Source organism: Mesoplodon mirus (genome assembly GCF_964341445.2).
Source record: "Mesoplodon mirus genome assembly, chromosome: 3".
Classification (NCBI taxonomy): domain Eukaryota; kingdom Metazoa; phylum Chordata; class Mammalia; order Artiodactyla; family Ziphiidae; genus Mesoplodon; species Mesoplodon mirus.
Window position 1 is genome coordinate 61,156,775 of NC_138978.1, and position 22,570 is coordinate 61,179,344.

The following is a 22,570-nucleotide window of genomic DNA, read 5'->3' on the forward strand; positions in this document are numbered from 1 at the left end:
TCACCAGCCATGAGGCTAAAAATAGATTAGCTTATACAAGTTACCTACTGGATTATTTTTAATGCCTTTCATAAGAGTTTTGTATGTAATTTTAATAAACTTTGCTTTTTATACTCTCTTTGAATTATTTCAACTAAGTAAGTTAAGGACAACTGCCTTTATATTAGAATATATTTTCATGGATATGTGATAAAATAATATTTGAGTTCAACTGTATTTTCATTAGACTGTATATTCAGATGATTGTGTATTTCACATGACTGTATATTCATACTCACTGGTTCTATTAAATATCAATCAATTGATTACGAATTGATTTTTCTCACACAAAAGATCATTCTTATTTGATATGACCATTTATTATTTACAACTCACGTTTTGTTGGAAGATTACAATACTCTTCAAACATTCCCCCCCCCCCGTTTTGCGGTTGTCACTGTAAATATATAGAAGTGAAACAGTAAAAAATAATCCTTAAAGAAGATATTTTGTGGGGGGTGATAAGTAAGGGCAAGAATTTTAGAAAACAACAAATAATACTTCCTGTGCATAGCTTTTTGTGCATAGCTTTTCCCTCGTACTTTTACTTGATGTATCCAGCTTCAGATAACATATACATTAATATTAATAAGATACACATAAGTTGGTTTACCAAACTGTTTAAAATATTCTTTACCAGGAGGTTCAGCAACATCAGATGACCATGAATTTGATCCATCAGCTGACATGCTGGTTCATGATTTTGATGATGAACGCACATTAGAAGAGGAAGAAATGATGGAAGGAGAAACAAACTTCAGTTCTGAAATAGAGGATCTTGCAAGGGTAAATAACAATGAGAGCTAGAGAATGAAGTGGTTATAACTTTTCTGTGGAGAGAGGAAACACTAAATTTTAGTTCTCTATTTTATTTTGGGGAAAGTGGTATTATATATAATCAATACTGAAAAATTTTATGTGGTCATAGGTGTGATAATTTAAAGTTGGAAATTTTTTTAAAAGAACTTTATTATGTGAATTAGAATTCAGTAGTTACTTTGGTAAAACATCACAGATATTGGGTCAAAAATATCAAAAAAAGGGTACTAAATTTCCTCTTACATACCTTCTGCCTTCCCCCAATTACTGCACCTTTTATTTACTCCCCTTCAGAAGCAAAATTTCTTATGAGTTGTCATCGTCTTCCTCATTTCCTACTTACTCCATAAAGGGCTCTAGATTGTCTCTGCCCCTTTCCTATCAAGATAACCAATGATTTATTGTTACATCCTTTGGTCACTTTTTTCTCTACTTAACTCTCAGAGGTATTAACACAATTTACTATTCCCTTTTTTTTTTTTTTTAATTTTAGAGCACCCACTGTCGTTTTCCCCATCTCCTTGTTCCTCTTCAGTGTCTTTTGCAAACTCGTCTTCCTTTCCTCAAGGATTAGATTCGGAATTTCCCAGTTCTCAGTTCTGGGTTGTGTTTTCTTCTGTCTGTGGATCAGTGCTCCTCAGAATACAGTATGAGGGTCAGCTGCATCAGAATCACTCATGGACTCACTAAGAAATGTGCATTTGTATGCCTCTCCCCCAGGCACACTGAATCAGAATGCGGGGCGGGGTGGGGGGGCTCAAATCTACATCTTCACTAAGTGTGCACACCAAGTTTAGACACTGCTAAGCTAGGTGGTTGATCTCATTTAATCCCATGGTGTCTGTGTATGCTCAGTATTTCTTAGTTATTTGTCTAGCATTAACCTATTCCCTGTCTCCAGTTTTGTTTATCTAACCACCTGCTTGACATTTCTGTTTGGATATCTCAGTAGACATCTTTACATTTTAAATGTCTAAACAGAACTATTGATTGATGTTCTCCTTCCTCTGCCTGTTTCTTCCCTGTATTCTCCATCTCAGTAGAAAGTGGTACTACTATTTACCTTGTTGCCTGAGTCAGAAACCAGGGAGTCATCTTTCTTCATTCTCAATATCCGTTCCTAAATAAACCTATCATTTCTATCCAGAAATATCTCTGATCTGGCTCTTGTTCCATCTCTGCTGCTACCCTCAAGCCCAGGTCACCATCATTTTTAGCTTAGACTATTACAGTAGCTTCCTAACTGGTTTTTCATGTCCTCTTTTACCACTCTTCTCTCCAATATATTACCACAGCAACAATGATGATCTTTTCAAAATACAAATCAGTTTATATTCTATTTAAAAAACTCTTCAGTGGCTTCTTGTTACACCAGAAGAAAATCCAGACTCCTTGCCCTGTCCAGCAAGGCCACCTACATGATATGGTCCTTTATCCATTTATTACACTAGTTGTATAGCTACAGTAGTTGCTTTTGTTCTTAGATGTGCTGTTTTTTTTCACACTTCAAGGCTTTTCAGCTCATTCCCACTCTCTGGTATGTGCTTTCTGAGTCTGGCTCCTTATCCTCTCAAGTGTGGGCTTAATATTCCCTCCTCAGAATGGCCTTTCCTGGCTGCTAATTAGCTTTTTTTAACCACTGTACCCCATTCAGTGCTTTCTTTATACCTAATACAATTTGTAATTTTATGTTTGTTTAACTTTTTTGTCTGTATCCTCCTTTAGTTCCATGAGAGGAGGGCTAGTCTGTTTTATTCACCAGTGTATTTCATGGCACCTAGCAAGAGTGGTCACTCAGAGTTTTTGAATGAATGAATAAATCAGTTTGGTATGCTATCATTGAAAGGTATTATGTATACAATCTGCTGAACTCCATGACAAAAAGAACATAAGAAATAAGACATATGCCAGCCTTTAAGCATTTGGAGTACATAATGTCATCGAAAAACGAATTCTTATACTTTTACAGTAGTAAAGATTAATCTATGTTTCAGAATTTTAGTTTAGAACTTTTTAAAGTGTACAGTTAAAGAGCTGGAAAAGTAGTCTTATTAAGTCAAATCTTGTCAGGTGATCCCATTTTGAATCATTTAGTGATTAAAACTGGCTTAATCCATAATACCTAAGCAATTCAATATTTTATTAAGCCAGACAACAGAACTGATCATGAGTGGTAATGGTGTAGAGCTGTTATAAAAGCTTTTCAAGGTTGAGTTAAAAAGAACACGAGGAATCTGGAGTCAGAACTATTCTTTAGAAGAGGCTGGAAAGCCATTCAAAAAACTGGGATAGGGCCTCCCTGGTGGCGCAGTGGTTGAGAGTCCGCCTGCCGATGCAGGGGATACGGGTTCGTGCCCCGGTCTGGGAGGATCCCATATGCCGCGGAGCGGCTGGGCCCGTGAGCCATGGCCGCTGGGCCTGCGCATCCGGAGCCTGTGCTCCGCAACGGGAGAGGCCACAACAGTGAGAGGCCCGCATACCGCAAAAAAAAAAAAACTGGGATAATTTGCTTGGATGATTCAGAACCTAGGTGAACATCAGAGGAAACGACTGATTTAACAATCAGTCACAGTGGCCTCATATATTCCACTTCATATATTCATGAAGTGGAAATGCAATTATTTTTAGTTATTTGCCTGTATTTCACAGAAACTTATCACTTTAGATATATTTTCTTTTTTCTGAATAACCCATCCATGGGATAAAAGGTAAAGGAAGAAAATCGTGTATTTTCCATTTTTTCACATTCTGTGTTACTCAAGTAATTGAGTAAGTAATTACTCAAGAAGAGATAATCAAGTACAGGTCAAAATAGGTTATGAAGTGGAATGATTATTGTTTTATTTCAGAAAATGGGCTACTATATTTGATTAGTACAAAATTACTAATGGGCTTCACTAAAATTTTGGTCGTGTTATGGTCTTTTCCTATTTTCTCCTTTATTCTCCCTCCTTCCCCAGTCCCTTACAACCCCCCAAAATTTGCTTTCAAATGACCCTTTTTTAGGAAAAAGTAATTAAAATATACAAAGGGAGAGAAAGACAAGGGAACCAATCTTTTATCATTCTTTTCAACCAAACAGTCTTAAACCTTCTCAGAGAGTACTTACAACTTTTCCCAGAGTAATTAAGGCCTAGGTGTAAGTAGCACATAATCACCAGTGCTTTCATCTGTAGCCTAGAGCTAAGCTACAGGGCCAATGTATTGGATTTCCTATAGTTGTAAACTCTTTAGGTCCAAACCAAACTGGTTTTTGTTTTTATTAAAAAGGTGAGCAAGATTTTGTCATTGATTACTAATTTGCTTCTATAGAAGTGAAACATCATAGTTGTGTCAGGAATTGGTAAGGTAGTTTATGCCTGGCACTTTGGTTGCATGAAATGGACCTTTGATGTAATTGGGGCATAATTTTGACAGTTGATTCATTCAGGAGTTATCAGTAACTGCAATAACCTCTAATTGTAAGTTCATTCAATATGAATTCTAAAATTTCAGTGTAAACTAGCTTTTATGCGTATTGTTATGTTTGTATGCATGAATCTTATCAATATAAAATATTTTAGGTAAGTTTAGCATTTAAATGTTTTAAGAGAATTAGATGTACAGGTTAGAATTTATTAGTGATCTTAGAAGTGTCAGAATCATTCCCATAATAAACTTTGGTTTGCTGGGAATGGCAATATGCAGGTTTAACTCTGTTTTTCAAATGCACTCTAAAAACCCATGGTCTCACTTTGAACGTAGCAGTCTATTTGGGAGAAGAGGGATCCGGATCAGCTATATCTTTATGTATTTATAGTTTTGAAAATCACATTATAACAGTGTTAATAATTAACACTTTAAAGTACTAGACACATTTCACCCAGTGAATCTCCAGAGCTAGAGAATAAAGATTAAAATGTGAGAGACTGAGGTTTTTTTTAAGTGTACACACCACATGAATTATACATATAAAAAAAAAGAAACTCCAGCATGGGGATTATAAAGAAGAGTTCACTGCCTTCATCTCTTCATAGTTTATTCTGTAGTTAAGCCCCAGCCCCAAGAGGTTGGTTACCTTAGGAACCAGCACTCTTGTCCAATCTGGATGTGGTCTCTTAAGGCTTCCTGGCTGAAAATCAGTCTCTTTCCTTCTTTCCCCCAACTTAATAAGTATTTACTGGTAAGTCACAACAGGTATAAAAAGAGTACTACGTCCATCCACCAAATGGCCCTTCAACGGCCAACACCTGGTACCACGTGCAGTCATTGCTAAATGACTGATCCCCTGGTGTGAGGGAGAGGGAGCCACCTCCTGTGCAGCTAGGAGACGGATACCACCCGAACCTTATAATGCTGCTGGTGGTGCTTGGTAATGTTACCCTATTGTTGGGAAGTTTAAGGACAGATTTAATTTCAGATATAATGTTTGTCTTTGAAAAAGCCTATATTCTTTCCACCTCCAGCTAGTCTCCGGTGAGCTTATATAGACGTGATTGTCCCTTTTTTTGTTACAGTGCTTAGACAACTTATTTTTTTAAAGCACAATATGTAGGTGTAGTCCACATGGCTGATTTTTATTCATCTTGTACTATGTCCATTTTCCTTCTTAGAGTCTATCAACTTCTTTCCTTACTTTCCCTTACTTCTTATAGTCTATCAACCCAGCACATCTTATTTCACTCTCCATCAGGATGATGTACACTTAACCTAGGATCAGGTTTTGAGGAAGCGAGTGTATATGCATATGTATGTAAGGGCACTGTAAAGCAGTGAGTCAGACTGTACTTCTTACCCAGTGTGTAACTTTGGGCTAGTTACTTAACATTATTAAACTTCAGTGTTGTTACAAGGATGATGTATGTAAAACATTGAGCACAATGTCTGGTACATATCATCACTCAATAAATCTTAATAGTTATTCATAAAATTCTCAAAGAAATCTGTAACACCCGAACGGTGGAGAACCACTGTACTTGACTCAATTTTCTTTCACTCTGCTCCTTCCATTTCTGAACCCTTGTATGAATGGGAACAAAACACTCTGACACTTTTTGTGATGTTTCAATTTGGGGAAAGCCCCTTAGTACCTGGTAGAGCATAGACTTCGACAGTATAAGCTAATGAGAAAGTCTCTGGAACCAGGTGACTGATGGGCCCTAGTATAATGTACTGTCAGCCACATTTTATTCATCTTTTAGTCTTTTTTCAGAAGGAAATAGCAAAGAACATTTGCTTTACAGGATAGCATTACTTTTTTTGTTGTTTTTGAGTTTTTTTTAATTTATTTATTTTATTTATTTATTTTTGACTGCATTGCGTCTTCATTGCTGTGCATGGGCTTTCTCTAGTTGCGGCGAGTGGGGGCTACTCTTCGTTGTGGTGTGCGGGCCTCTCATCACGGTGGCTTCTCTTGTAGAGCACGGGCTCTAGGCGCACGGACTTCAGTAGTTGTAGCACGCGGGCTCAGCTCAGGCTCAGTAGTTGTGGCGCACGGGCTTAGTTGCTCTGCTGCATGGGGGATCTTCCCGGACCAGGGCTCGAACCCATGTCGCGTGCATTGGCAGACGGATTCTTAACCACTGTGACGCCAGGGAAGCCCAGCATTACTTTTTATATCAAATATTTGGGGAAAAATAACAGGAATCCATCTTGAACTACCTTAGGCAAAATGAAGATTTAGTTTTAAGGCTCGTGTTAATTTCATTAAGGGCAGGGGGATATCTAGACCTCACGGACTCAAGTGCCAACAGAACATATTTTCTGTTTCTGCTTTTTTACATGGTGGTGTCCTTTTTCAGACCAATTTTCTTCATATCTTGTCAGTTTTCAGGCTCCTAGATTTATTGCTTGAGATATAGCCTATATTCTTTAGCTGCTATTGGTAAAATTCTGGAAACAAATTATGGTCCAGCTTGGGTCATGTGCCCATTCCAAATGCATGGCCAGGGAGTACAGTGATTCTAATTGGGTTAGATACTATGAGGTCCAGGAGGTAAGCTTTCAATCAAAATACATGCTTGGAATGGAGGAAAGAACACTTCTGGAAAAAGATGCGTGTAGAAGTAGAAAGAAAGGATTGGGTAGCAGGCAACAAGATACGATACTTGAATTTAAAACTGGGGATTCCTCAGCAAAGTTAATTTGAGGTTTTATTGTAGTTGTAGCCCAGTGTTTGCTGTAAGGGCATCACTTTATACCTTAGATCAAGTAAGATATTTTTCATACTATGTGGGTCATGATTGTTGCTTACTGACTTGTTGCTTACTAACTTGATATTGGGCAACAGAAATTAAAAGTCAATTCCAAAGAAAAGCATAATACCACTATATAGTCTTTGTTTTCAATATTAAGAATTTTCTTGATGGAATAGGCAAGGATATTTTGTTTACATGTGATAAAACCCACCTAAAACCAACTTTGACTGAAAATAAACTTTCTAGAAGTTTGTTAGAACTTCTTTAGAACTTTATTGTTTTTACTATTTTTTCGGTGTCATACGAATGTGTATCTGGGTCCAAGGAATGTCTGGAGCCAGAGATTCAGCGTCACAAGGACCTCTTGATCACTCTTAACCCATGGTTAAATCCGTTGATTCCTTCTGCAGGGTCTCTTGAGTTTTTTCTGTACCACAACCACTAATTTGGTTTAGGTTCTGATTATACTCATATGAATAACGGTGGATTCCAACTTGGGAAACTAAATTTCTCCCTGCCTAAGTCCATCTTGAATATTTTGTCGTGTGCATAATTTTCCCTAAGCTGTTCCGTTGGGTCAGTCACTGTTCAGCAGCTACTCTCAAATGAATCAAAAGGTCAGTCACTGTTCAACAGCTACTCTCAAATGAATCAAAAGTAGAGTATAACAGATCCCTTTAGAAACTGAATAAAACTAGAGAAAGTAGGTAAAAATACCAGCCCTAACTTTTTTTGGTTACTACAGATACCCTCTATTCTAATCAGGATAACCTGCTTATTCATTGTTTGTTTCTACGCCTGCGCAGTTGTCATTTCCTCTGACTTTTCTCTCTGCCAGTTCTGTTACTGTTTTTCAGATTCAAGCACTTCTCTTCCAAATGCACTATGGTCAGCCGCTTCTGACTCTACTCTTTTGTCTGCTTAGTCAATATTGGAGGTGTTGCTAAATTTTTCTTTGAGAAATGAATTTTTATAAAGCAAGTCACACTTCTCAGATGTGTATCCAAGAGGGAAAAATCTTGACCTCACCATGGAAGTCAGATATTCCACTTACCTGAAAATGGTTTTAAAAAAAAAAAAATCTTTTCATGGAGTTGGTGTATCACTTACCCTTTTGACACGTAACTTAGCTATCTATCAGCTGTTAGTGATAAGCTTTATTAAAGATAATGATCGCACTTTATTACCTCCCACTGGAAAGGCTGATTTGCAGTTATCTTATCCTAGAAGTGTGAGATAAGTGGTTCTCCAGGTGGTCTCATACCAGCAGCATCAGTATCACCTGGTACTTTAAAAAAATGCAGATACTTAGGCCCCACTTCAGCCTTACTAGATCAGAAACTTTGGGGTGAGGTTCAGCAGTCTGTTTAAATAAGCTCTCAAGGTGATTCTCTTGCCCTTGAATAAGACAGACCAAAGGTAGAGAACTTGAAGACATTTATTTGATTGGTAATCATACCTCTTTTTTGTGATCTCTCAAAGTATCAGTTAACTCAGTTGTAAAAATTAGAGGTAGTACTAACATGTTAAGGTAGTCTTAAAGATGAAATAAATATTATGAAACAAGCTGTTTATGAATTCTCAAGGTCCATGTAAATGTTAATTGCAAACCTACGCTAAAGTGTTTTTCCTGGTTTGGCCCTTATTCATAATAGTGACTTCGGTGGCTTGGTCATAGAAGTGACTTCAGTTGTTAAACCTGCTTCTGATTCGTGGTGCAGAAGTTTATGGAAAGTGTGAGCTGGGATTAGGAGGTCTAGGTATTATAGTAAAGCCTCTGTCAGTGCATGATGTTTCTCTCTGCTTGGTTTTCTTATTTACATATATAAAGGTAGCACTGTCATCTGGTACTTTTAAAGATCAAATAAGATAGTGTAATATTCTCACTCTGCATTTGTTAAGAAAAGAGAAAGAGATAGTGAAATCAGAGGACTTATCACAAATGCCTGGCATATAGAAGGCACTTTATGGCAGCTATGTGTTATGATTTTTATATAACGCACCTTTTCTATATCTTTTTCTCATTTTATTTCTTTCTTGATTTTGAAGTTCTGTTTTCTTAAATCCTGACTCCTAATTCCCAAATTTCTGTCTCCTGTACCAGATGCTTGGTACTGGACCAGATACCTGCAGGGACTAGATCCGTGAACACTTCAAGCACTGTCTGTGTTATTGCACTTTGAGAATCACAATACGAGATGTCAATTAAGTATGCCAGCTTGTCATTGATTTCTGTTTCAGAAACAGATTCCCAGACTGATTTATAACTAGAATATCCATTTACAGTATGAAATAGAAGTGTTAGACAGTATTTTCTTCCTATAAGAAAATTTTTTCAAATTATAATCATTAGTTGCTTTTTACACACGAATTCTGAGTGATGGGAGTTAACTGTGTGGTCTAAGTATTTAGTGTCACTGTATGATCTAAGTATTTAGTGTCACCAGGTTATATCGTCCAGTCTGATGTATTCATGCCCACTATAACAGTGTATTTAACACACGGGCTAGACTTATTTCTATCCATGAATGAGGCTACAAGACTGCTGGAGAAATACAAAAGTCTTGTTTCATGATTATCCTTTTTCTAGGTTCTAAACTGACTGACTCAGTTAAATTTTTCTTCAGAGTGTGTATGTGTGTGTGTGTGTAAAATTTCCTTTTTATAATCGATTCTGTCATGTTTCCCTGATACTTTATAATGCTTGATTATTGATTACAGTGAGTACCTTCTGCAGAAAGCTAATTTCTTTTCATTACATATGGATGTTTCTTCATTTCACCTTCAGGAGGGTATGTTTTTTGTGATGGTTGGGGAAGGTCCAGGTCCCTGGCTGAGGCAGCCTGGTATATGATAAGTATGGGCTTTCGTAATTAGACTTGAAATCTGGCTTCACTACTTGTAACTTGTGTGGTTTTTGGAGAAATTGCTTAATCTGCCAGCCTCAATTTCCTCATCTATGAAATGGACATAATACAACAGTTTTGTAAGATAGATAGTAAGGATTCCATGAAAGGATTTTATATGCAATTATACATAAACCTAGAAAAGAATATATAGCTAATGTAATCCAGTATCATTCATGTATGTCATTGCTGTTTTAATTTATTTGGGCTGGGCTATGAATTTCATCCCCCTTTCTGGGTTTGTTAACTTAGTTTACAGTCTATTTTCTGATTATTCTATTTCCCCACTCCCAGATTATATATGGTACGCTTACTAAGTGAGCATCCATACGTAGTGTTAACTGAACATTGGTGTACATTCACTGAATTGATGCAGAAAAGAATAGTAAAAGCCTAGGATTTTCTTAGGTTTCAGAATTATATTCAGTTTTACCTTTTATGATTTGAGAATTCTTCATAACAGTTCTAAGAGCATACTCCACAGATTTGTGAATTATAGGAATATGAAATATCACCTATTCAGAAATTAACTTTTTATTTTGTTCTATTTAGGAAGGCGACATGCCAATTCATGAACTTCTCAGCCTTTATGGTTATGATAGTACTATTCGACTACCTGAAGAAGATGAGGAGGAGGAGGAAGAAGAAGAAGGTGAAGATGATGAAGATGCTGATAATGATGATAATAGTGGCTGTAGTGGGGAAAATAAAGTAAGGTTATACACATATTTTTATTCCTCTTGAAGTTAAAGTTTATTAATACATTCATTTTGACTGCTTATTTCTGTAATCTGTTTTTACTCTGACTTTAAAAGTAATACATTTAAATGTTAAAAGTTAACATAGATATACATAATACAAATTGGAAGTCCCCTGTAATCTACTCCAGAGAAGTGATAGTTTTCTCTGTGTCATTCCAGATTTCTTATCAATGCCTAGTCTGAATGAATTTGTATGAACTTTTTAAAAAATGCTATTTTTTTTAAGTAATAAAGGCTAATTGGCAGTTCTGTATTCACTTTTATTTTGTTTTGTTTTGAAATAATTTTAGATGTACAGAAGAGGCTCAAAGGTAGTACAGAGCTTCTGTATATTCTTCACTCAGCTACCCCTAATGTTAGCATCTGTGTAACCATGGTCTATTTATTAAAACTAATAAATCAACAGTGGTACCATACTATTAATTAAACTACAGACAATTCAGATTTCGTGAGATTTTCCACAGATGTTCTTCTTCCTGTTCCAGGATCCAACCCAAGACACCATTTAATATATTTATTTTAGCCTTCCAGTTGTATTTGGAATACTGTGACCTTTCATCTGCAACAATCTTCTTTTTATCTTAGAGATTTAATTTATTATTCCACAGGAAGAGAATATAAAAGATTCCTCAGGTCAAGAGGATGAAACTCAGTCTTCCAATGATGATCCATCACAATCTGTTGCTTCTCAAGATGCCCAGGAAATAATCCGTCCACGTCGATGTAAATATTTTGATACAAGTAAGTGTTATTAGTTACTATTTTTTGGATACAATTTTTACTGCTTAATATATGCCTAAAATTTTAGTGGTTTTTTTTCACTACTCTGTTTGAATTCATTAATTTTGAAATCTTGCTCATCAGTAATGGAATTTTGTTCTAGATTATTAGTTTAGCAGTACTGGGGCCCTCTTGTCCATGAATATACTACAGTAATTACTGTGTCACTACGACGCCCGATTCTGAGTGTGTTCCTTTTTTTCCTCTTGACTGTTCTTTAGTTTGTTTCATGGTCATCTTTTTTATTTCTCGTAGTCTTTTCCTCAGTTTTTCATTTTCTGCTTTCTTTGCCTCTCAGCCTTGATATATTCATAAGCATTGCTTTCTCTAATCAATGGCTCCCAAGTCCAAAAAGTGGTTGACTTTTGAGGTAGGAATATGTTATACAAAGAACTCCCCTAATTTTTCTACAGTTATGATCTAGTCAGAGATGACCAGTAGTCAAGACAACATTTAATATATGTATCTTGAATATTTGCATGTTTCATCTGCTCCATAATGTTTCATTCTAAGCAGGAATCCTTACTCTGGAAGTAAGATAAGAAAAAGTTAACCATTAGTGTTATTAGTTTAAATATGTGGTCTAAATTTCTATACTTTAAAAAGGAAAATAGTTGAAGAACAATAACCTCTCATGAAATGTGGTAAAGTAATAACTGATTAAACATGGCTACTTCTTTGTATGAGTGACTTCTGTTACACAGTTTGTTTAGAAGTGAATGTAGGGCTGCTAATAATAATTTTATTGTGGACTTTGATCACAGATATGGTCCAGCTGAAAAGTATATCAGTGCACAGAGAGATTAGTTACTGAGATAATTGTTTGGGGGAAATGTGGTATTTTTCCCTTAGTTAAACCAGGAGCAGATCCATTGCCAAAGTTTGCTTAAAAGTGGGATACTAAGTGACTGCCTCTTGAAATAATATTTCATAATTCAAATCTGGTATTTTAGTTATGATGTATGCATTGAAGCTACAAATATACTGCCTATCTTAGCTTTTCCATAGGAAGAATTAATTTCTATATACAGTGTTACCCTTTTGAATTTTGTGTGCCATTTTAGAGTTGAGAAGATGCTGACAGTCTCATGGCTTTCAGATTTCCCACCCCTTTATGTAAATACATTCTTAGTCCAAAATGTAAACAAACAGCAGCTTGCCTGCTCTGAATAAAACAGAAGTTGGGAAGACATACATACCCTCTCTTCATGCGCTTCCCCCAAAGTGGTGCTACAGAGTTGCCAGTGCTTTAAGGAGCACTGTTCAGAAACCACTGTTTTGCCCCAATTCTTATTTTATAAGGGAAGAAACTGAGATCATATAATTTATTCTGTCACCAAGCTGTTGGAAGGAGAATTAGGCTTAGAAACAGATTATCTTGACTCTGATTCTCAGATTTTTTCTTAAAATTTTTTGTAGGAAATCATTTTATGAAAATACATTGTCTAAGAAGATTGTCCTAGAAGGTTTATGAGTTTTGTTTTTTTTGTTTTAACTGACAGGGTATTATTTGATTAAAAATATCTTGACCTACCTCTGCAAATACCTTTTGGCATATTTAAATATTTGATGGTAGATATAAGAATGGATAGGATAAGCAATCATTTTATAGTACTATTGTCTTACTTATTCTAGATAGTGAAATAGAAGAAGAATCTGAAGAAGATGAAGATTATATACCATCAGAAGACTGGAAAAAGGTAGTTAGAGCCATATTTTCCCAAAACTTAGATAAATAAATATTTAAAAAGCCAAGTGTAATTATTCTTTTACTAAGTATAAATATTGATAAAATTGAAGTAAGTCTTTTTGTGACATATGAATGTTTAGACTTTCCCTTAATACATCCAGGTGAGAAAAATATTTACCTTTTTATAAATAAAATAATGGTATAGAAAAAAATGGACTTTTTTGAGCAAGCCAGTACTCAAAGCAAGATTAGAAATCCAAATTTCTGAACCACTACAAATTACACTTTTGTTAGCTACACTATAAAAAGTATCACATGTGATTTTTTTTTTTTATACTTGAGAAAGCAGTTGTGGAGGCTTTGGTATTTGTTAAGTAAATTTTGTTTAATAAGTTAGATTACAAGTTTTTCCATCCCATATTAATGTCGATATTTACAACTCAGAGTATATTGTGTGAAGAGACAGATTTGAGCTTCGGTATAACTATCCATAATTAATTTCTAAAATGAGTCTAAAGATAATATATTGACGTAGTCTTTAAATATAAAATTGTATAACATTGTGTAGTTAATCACATGGTTAAATTGAAGAATTTTAAGCTGTTGCAAAGCAGTTGACTTATTAGGAAGATTTATCAAAATGTTATATAGAATTGATCAGGGCAAATCATTTATATAGAAGAGATGATGTCATTCATGTTGAGATAGGTGACCTGATACTTCTCTTAAAATCTCCATTGAGGTTTTTTAGTGTTCTTTTTCATAGGTCTGATTTTTAATTTAGGGCATAAGCAGTCATTTATTTGGAAGCAGAACAGCCCAAAATATCAAATTGAGTGGCCTTTCTGCACTTTTTTGAGTCATGATTGTTACTTAATTAGTTAATACTTTTGAGGCTTCCCTGTGTTTTGTTTGTTTAGTTTGTTTAAAGTTGTCTGGTTTGGGATGCCTGGGGCAAACTTAAAAAGAGCTAACCTCCTTGTGGATTAAAATAAGGGAAAATCTCTATATTTAGAGTTTCAGTTGGGAAGAATGAAGTATTCAAATGAACTTGGACTGTGCTACCCAAGGATTCTGGGCTTCAGCCAGAATTGATCTATTTATGGGTTTCCAAAGAGACGTTTAGAAGAGAGAGACATTAGTGTGGGTTGGAGTGGTAAGGAAAGATTATCCCAGTGCCGGATGTGTTAATTAACTTGAGTGAGTAATGAATGAATGATGGGACTGAAGACACAAAAAAGGATCACAGAAGTTACTATTTGTGTGACCTATTTGAGCAAGTGTTCTTCAATCCATTTTTTTCTGATTCCTACATCATGTAGAAATTAAGATAAAAACTAGAAACCTTGGGAGTCATCTTAAACTGTTATTTTCTACCACACATTCAAGTGTGTTTATCTTATCTCCAATATAAATTGATTTTGTATCTGGAGTTTCCCAAGAGAGTATTTGATTAAGCCTTGAATTTTTTTTTGTTAATGAAGCAATAAAAACTCAGGAGGGAGAACATGGGGGAGATGAAGCCTTTACTGCTAGGGAGTATTAGTCCCTTCCTCAGGAAAAATATGTAATAAAGTAGGCCGCAGTAAATCCAGATTGTCTTATTTTAGTGAGATTTGTAAAAAAGTGTCAGGATTCAGAGATTCACCTTCTAAGGCTTGTAAGATGAAATTGAATTTTTATAGAAACTAGGGTAGAGGAAACAGCTTTGAAATCAAACCTGAGTTCAAGTTATAGCTCAGAGTTTACTAGTAGTGTGTTCCTGAGGAAATTAATTTTGTTGAGTTTCATCTCCTCAAATACAATATGGGAATGACATTCAGCCTTGTCGAAGTTGGTGAGGATTTAATGAAAATTTTGCATAAGATACCTGGTACATAATGCTCCTAAATGCTGTTTTCCTTCCCTTCCCTGCAGAACAAATTAGGTGAAAAGAAGTTATCTGAACTCAACAGGAAAAAGGAAGTGTCTTATCTTTATACCAGTTGAGAAGTTATCAACCTTGGCTTCATGTTAGAATCACTTAAAGAACTTTTAAATACTGATTACCATGGCTTTCATCCAGAGATTCTAGTTTAATTGGTCTGGAATGGATCCAGACATCTATATTTTAGAAGCACCCTAGCCAGGGTTGATAACTTGACTATTTATTCTCTGATAGGCATAGGTGAGTAAAGTTAAAAGAGCCACAAGAAGTGACAATAGAGTAATCTTTTTTATAGTGAAAGACATAAAGAAAATTCCTATATATGAGTAGAGAAAATGTGAATGGGGTATTTTTAGAAAACTAACTGGTTTTCCTGTACAGGTGCAGCAATAAATTTATTACATAGAACATGTCTTTGAAGTTATACTAGGTAAAATGAAATTCTAACAACAGTGGGAAACAATGACAGGAGAGAGAAACTTTTCAAATCCCAAGAGTTATTTAAACTTACTAGACCATGATTTTGTACCTTTCCTGCATAAGTCTTCATTCTGAAAATGTAGTAACTGTATTATTAACATTTAGCCACAGACAAAAGAGGGCCCATGTAGTTAATCTTGGTCCCTATGTCTTGTACAGTCTCATCAGTGGTGATTTCTCATTGTCTTTCTGAACAGCCAGTTTCCCCTAATCTGTGTTTTGACTATATAGATTGATTACCAGATTTCCTAAAATAAGATTTAATTACATTTGGGAGAAGTTACGATTTCATCTTGTATTGTTTTAATGAAAGTTAGGCACTAATTACCTGTCCAGTTGGTTTGGAGTTTCATTCGTTTGGCCTCTACTGAGCTTTATACAAACCCTTTCGTTATTTCCTTTACCTTAAAGCTCTGGTTCTCAGACTTCAGTGTGTGTCAATCACCTGGACAGCTTGTTAAAACACTTACAGTTGCCGAATCCCATCCTCATAGTTTCTGGTTCAGTAGGTCTGGTGTAAGACCTGAGTATTTGCATTTGGTGATGCTGATGCTGCTGATCCAGAGACCATAGCTTAGAGTGGGATGCTCTGAAAATACTTTAATTTGACTTTCTGCTTTTCAGAGTTATCTTATAATTGAATTATAAGAATTCATTTTTATTTCCTTTCCTCCATATTTTGAAGTAAAGTTTGTATCCATTTCACCCCATTATTATTACTAATATTTTCATCCAGTCATATCCAAGGTCTTATCTATTATTAATTCATGCATCCTCACAGTACTCCCCTGAGATAGTTAATTGGTTGTAACTGTGTTTTATGACAGACCAGGAACAGTTAACCCAAGAAGGTAAATCTAGAAAATGGATATAAAATCTGTGTTACTAGATCTTATTAATGTTTTATGTTATTTTTAAAATAGGAGATTATGGTGGGCTCCATGTTTCAAGCAGAGATTCCAGTTGGCATTTGTAGATACAAAGAAAATGAAAAAGGTGAGTTATTAGTAAATTTACTAATTTATAGCTGAATTCATGCTTTTGAATTGATGAACTGTTTTTATAATGGGATAAGAACATGACAGTTTGTTTGTTACCCCGCTGATTTATGAAGAAGACCTCTGCACCAGTATCTGTAAGAAATAGTTTTCTGTTTCTCCACTTCTATCCATAGAACTCTAGCCAAAAAAGAAAGAAAAGTGAATGCTTCTTTGGTATTAGATTATTAGATGACTTAAAACATTCCAACTTTTTATTTTTTTCGTATTTTAAGTACTCTGAAAAATATGCCCTTTTATAACCTTTATGATTTATATTTTAAAAGGTTATTTTGTTTCAGTGGAAGCTGTTGGACAGGTTTTAAAAAAAACAAGTAAACAACTAATATAAAAAGTTCATTTGCTTCTGAAACTTTTAATATTACTAAAATTGAGTATTTTGATGTTTGTGTATTTAAAATACTTTGGAAAAACAACTTGTATACTTAAATTTTACATGGTTTTTTTCATCATTTTGTCTAAAAGTGCTAAGGTAAGTCACAAATAATAAATATTTAACAAAAACAGAATACTTGAAGATTTTTTTTAAAGTGTATTTCAGATTATCTGCTTTGGGGGGGGGGGTTCCAGAAAGAGAGAGAGAGTGTGTGTGTGTGTGCGTGCGCGCGCGCCCGTTTAATGAGTTTTCATGTGCGGTGTGACATCACTCAATGCTAGAATTCTATCATCATTTCTTTATTTCAGTTTTCTTTTCCGCACTTCACCTTGCATATGCAGAGCCTTTGGGAGTTGTAGATGTCGTCTTGTTTGTCTTCTTTTTTAGCATTCCCTCCAAAAACTTAATTTATATTCTAAGTATGCACCTGCTTTCAGGGCAGAGCAGCAGATCAGAAGCAGTTAAGGGAACACCACAGGCTAGTAAATTCTAGTGACAGAAATGTTTTAACACAACAGTAATAGCTTTCAGGTTAATTTCTGCAACATACAGGAATGTTACAGGTATCAATATGGAGTGACCTTGTTGTATATTGAAATTCTGTGCACAGTGTTTGTGAATACATTGTAATTGTGTGCAAAAATGAATGATCCATTGGCTTTTGTATTTTTTTATATGTGGCAAGTTAATATTATAGCTAAAGATGGTTTTAATTATCTCTTAATATGTTTACCTTTTATTTTAACATGTTTGCATTGTCAGATATCACAGTGAATAAGTGATCACAATCTCCAATTTTGATTTACTGTTTTCCATTTTAACATTTTAGAAAGCAATTTTATGTGTGTATATATATATATTTTTTCTTTCTTTCTTTCTTTTCCAGAAAAGCTGTGGTTTATGAAGCTTTCTCACTTTGAGAAATTTAAGCGTGTTATATTGTATGAGGATCAGATGCATTTACCAGGGTTACTGCCTTAGAGGAGTCACTATGGTTCAGGCCCTTTCCTCATCTTTGTAGTTCTAGGAATTCAAACTTTGGTCATGATATCAAGAATTCGTCTCCACTTAGGTTAACCTGTGCACACAAACCAAATTCTTGTAAAACTATTAGGTAAACCACACTGTTAGAAATAAAACTGTCAAAGGGGTAGTACTGATTAGTGCCTTTTTCCCTTACAGCAAAAGTTTCGCAGGGTATTTTTCATCAGTTTGGTGATCACATTCAAAAGGGAGAGCATTTGGTTTGGGTGATTTTGATAACAGTGCCACAAAACTTAAGATATCTTGATATCTGAACTGTAAGGAATTATTCGGCAGTTGGATTAGAATTTTTCATTGCTATAAGGAAACCCTATTACTGAGTATCCTAAAGAGACATTAACTTTTTATCTTAAATGTATGTAAATGATCATTTATACTCAATGAGTATATTATAATCATTTGTTTATTCATCTTTGTATCCTTAATACCTTGGGAGATCCTTTTCACATAAGACACTTCATAAACATTTGGTAGCTGAGTTATTAGGTGGGTGCAGATAGTGTAAACAGAACGTATGTGGAGTCAGTAAACTTGAATCAGTATCTAGGCATTTGGCCATGGACGTGTTACTTAACTACTTTTTTCTCGTCTATAAAATATCAATCACCTATTATAAAGCTCATTGCGAGGATTTACATGTGATGTTTTTATGTGTAGTGCTTAGTGGCATAGTGTTTGGCACATAGAAAATGGTCAGTAAGTGGCATTAATATCCAAAAGATGATTAATCTTACCCTTATGCTTAGGTTTTATTATTCAGATTTTCAGAAAGTATCAAATTTATGCTCTTTTGCTTGCAGGTGACAAAAACTGAGTTCAGTTAGCTTTAGCAAAAAAGAATTTACCTGGTTGCTTTACTGGGAAGTTCTGGCTAGTCTGGCTTCAAATAAAACTGGATTTGGGATTTTTATGATATCAAGTGTCTCTCCTCCCCCTCTTTCCTTTATTGTCAGACAAGCTAGGATGGCTACTGGGAGCTCATGACTTATACTTTTCACTATTCTAGCCAGGAACCAGGAAAAATGAGAACTTCCCCATCCCCCTTTGCTCCAGCAAAAGTCCTAGAGAGAGCCTCTATTGACTGAGCTTACGTCTTACCCAACCAGAAGTAATTACTGTAAGCCAAGGGATGAGTGAGTACTCAGGCTTGCCCTGGCTCGTTTATCTCTTGGGGCTCCAGGGAGCAGTGTCAGCCCTGCTCAGACTGTATGAAAAGGGTTTAATTCCCCAAAAAGTGCTGGGCGTATGAAAAACATGATTTTTAAAGTTATGTGGGTGTTTTGTTTCTCCCACGTACTAAAAACTGAGTAAATGCTGCAGCTTTGTGATAATACTAAATAATTCAAATAATTGGTAAACATCTTACAATGCACAGGACCCCTTCCCCCAAACTAAGAAGTATCTGGCCAAAGGTGTCAGTAGTGCTGAGGTTGAGAATCCTTTACTAGATTAGCTGAGAATTAGATGGGCTACTTAGGAAAAAAAGTCAAGAGAAAGGAACAAGGTATTCTCAAATTTTCATGCTTGCATGACGTAAATTTTAGAGTAAGTAAATGTGGCTAGGAATTACAAAGCAGTGAATAACAAAGGACCAGGTGAATTGTTGTTTATAATGAATATTAGGTGAATTATTGATTCTTAAGTTGCTTACTGAAAAATGAACACATGTATTACCCTTAGTTAATAATAATAATACTGTTGAAACAGGCAGTTCAATTAATCTACACATAGGAAAAGCTCAGCTAGACAACTTAAAATTCATGTCATTAATCACAGTGCAACCTTTTAAGAATGTGGAAATCTCTATTATAAATCGCATTATTACACCTTGCTGATTATGTTTCAGCATTTTCATTCTCATAATATATTGATTAGGTAGAATTTTTACTTGGGCATTAAAAATGGAACGACACTTTTTTTTTTAACAGAAACTGGAGGTTTATAAATATCTTCATTTATTTATTCACGTTTATTCTTACTCACTAGGAATTTCCCAGATTGCAGAAGTTTTTGATTTTGTGGTGGTAGTTTCTCAGTTTTCTACATTTGTCATCTCCATTCCCACCCCCAACACACATATAATGAACTTTGTTAAATTATTTTGAACTCACTTTTGCTTATCTGACACACTTACTTTTATTACTTAAAATACCATAAAAAGCACTTCCCCAGTTAACAACCTGTGGTAATATACTAGGAGAGCTCTTGCCTTCTGAGACTCTTTCACTTATTTGTAATCACTTGTAAATTATATCTTTCAGTAGTATAAGGTGGATATATTTATGGTTGCTTTTTAAAAGTTCTAATATTTAGGCTTGGTAATTCATTCGAATGAAATAGTTTCAGAAGATCCTGTTACAGTTCAGTGATTGTGATCTTTCAAAATCCAGCATGTTCATGAAACTATACAATTATAATAAAGACTGTTTTTTCCTTCTGTTGCTGTCATATTTATAGAGATTATTTTTCCTCTGTATTTTCATGTGTTTTATCATAATGGTGGAGTTCTTCCTGAATTTCTGATCTCTTGGCATTTAGTCATTCTATAGATATTTAATAAATATCAACTGTGTTGCCTTTTTTATTTAGATCATAGTCAAAAGTCATATTTAGAGTACAAACTTAACTGGAAAGTAATTTGGTCTGTTTCTGGAACCAGTTAAGGCAGTGTGGTTTATTCTCTGAGAATGCTAATTGTTCTCACCTCATTGTCATTTTTAGTATATGCATTAAATGAAGTATCATATTCTCAGGGTTAGCCTATCTGGCTGCTAGTCACAATTCTAGGGACCTGGCTTCTCACTTGGCGCCATCTGGTGATGTTTGTGTACTCAGTTTAAATAAGCATATCTCTGTATCCTGTGACTTGGGACTTCCAGATTGATTCTAGAAGTATCTCTCAGGTAGTTTGTGCTTGTTTCATAGGCTCAACATGGGGTATCTAACTGGGAGAACACTGGGGACTCAGGGACCCACCATTGTCTTCTTCCTGAATCAGGGTTTCCTTGTAAGGCATTGTCCATCTCCCACTCCCACTCCAAGAATATAAGAACTCTAGTGTGCTCCCTTTGGCAAATAAAGGCTGAGCGCAGACCAGAAATCAATAGCAGTATATCCAAATTCACCTTTATCATGGGAGTTTTATTGTATTTACAGTTTGGAGTTTTACTAGGATTGTACCAACAGGTTAGAAAAGGAATAAGGTTTATTACTAAGGAAAAATTTAAAGTGTATGTGTGTAGTGGCAGGGGAGTGGGTGGGGACAAGGTAATTTATATGAAAACACTTAACATAGTACCTGGTATGTAGGAGATGTACCTTTGTTAGCTGTTAATTCCTTTTCATAACACAAGGAAGTTTGACACTCTCAGCTGTACTTTGTCTCTTAAATTCATAGTCTTTGTCCAGCTGGCTCCTTTCTGTTGGCATTTTCGTGATTATGTCTCATGCCTTTAAAAACCAACAAACAAGCAAAACCAAAAACTTTCTTCAGCTATGCTTCCTCTCTAGCTACTGTACTGCTCTATCTCCTCCCTCACCATGGAACTTTTCAGAAGAGTTTTCTACTTTATTTCTTTACCTTCCATTTCCTCTTCATTCCTCTCCAGTATGGCTTTAGCTTCCATCTCTGCATAGAAACAGTTCTTGAAACATTCCCATCTTTGTTAGTAAATCCAGTGCACCTCTTCAGTTTTCATCCTGCTTGTTTAACAGCATTTAACCAATCTATTACTCTCTGAAACATTTTCTTCCCCTTGCTGCTATGGTGCCACACTTTTGATATTTCTTCTGTCTTGTGACTGTTCCTTCTTAATTTTGTCTGTGTTTTCATCTTCCTGTTGTTTAGGATTCCACAAGGCTCTCATCTTAGTTTCTCCTCCATTCTTTCACTTATAAAATTTTGGTGAAATTGGGGCTTCAATCTTATTATAATGGAAATTTTGATGAAACCTAAATGCTTTTTTAAAAGAAGTAATGACTTGTTTTATGAAAATGATTTATGCTTATGACAATATATTTTCAAGCATCATGGAAAAGTACAGAGATGTAAGAAAAAATTGTCCCAAATCCTACCACCAAGAAATAAGCAGTGTTAACATTTGGTGAGCATTCTTTTAGACATCCCTATTCAAAAATCATAATTTATAGCTAACATTCATTGAAACTTATTTAATATGTGTCAGAATTGTTTTAAATTGCTTGAAATCCTTACAGCCATGTATAATAGGATTGTTTTCCCCATTTCACAGATGAAGCAGAAAGAAGGGAAATAACTTGCTGGGGTCATACAGGTAGTAAGTGTTGGTAGTGCTCTTCAAAACAAGAGAGCTTGGAATTTGGTAAACTCAAGCTAAGTCAGACTACATCTGAAAGGTGCCTCAAGTGGTACCTTCTGTTTAGATTGCTTAAATCACTTAAGTTATAAATATTGCCCCAGAATGAAGTCACGCAAGTAGTGGGACCACACTTTACCTCTCAGTTCTCAACAGTTTGGCTCTAAGTATGGGTTATTT

At 35.2% G+C, this 22,570-nt stretch overlaps 1 protein-coding gene across 9 annotated transcripts in view; it reads left to right on the top strand.

Annotated features, from left to right (window-relative positions):
- Positions 1–22,570, top strand: part of MIER1 (MIER1 transcriptional regulator) — a 57,020-nt gene that overhangs the window by 16,910 nt on the left and 17,540 nt on the right. For all 9 annotated transcript variants that reach the window (XM_082611943.1, XM_082611944.1, XM_082611936.1 and 6 more), the window contains 5 exons: positions 680–825; positions 10,493–10,651; positions 11,310–11,442; positions 13,117–13,181; positions 16,502–16,574. In XM_082611943.1, coding sequence (XP_082468069.1) covers positions 680–825; positions 10,493–10,651; positions 11,310–11,442; positions 13,117–13,181; positions 16,502–16,574 — 576 coding nt within the window. The remainder of the gene's footprint in view (positions 1–679; positions 826–10,492; positions 10,652–11,309; positions 11,443–13,116; positions 13,182–16,501; positions 16,575–22,570) is intronic.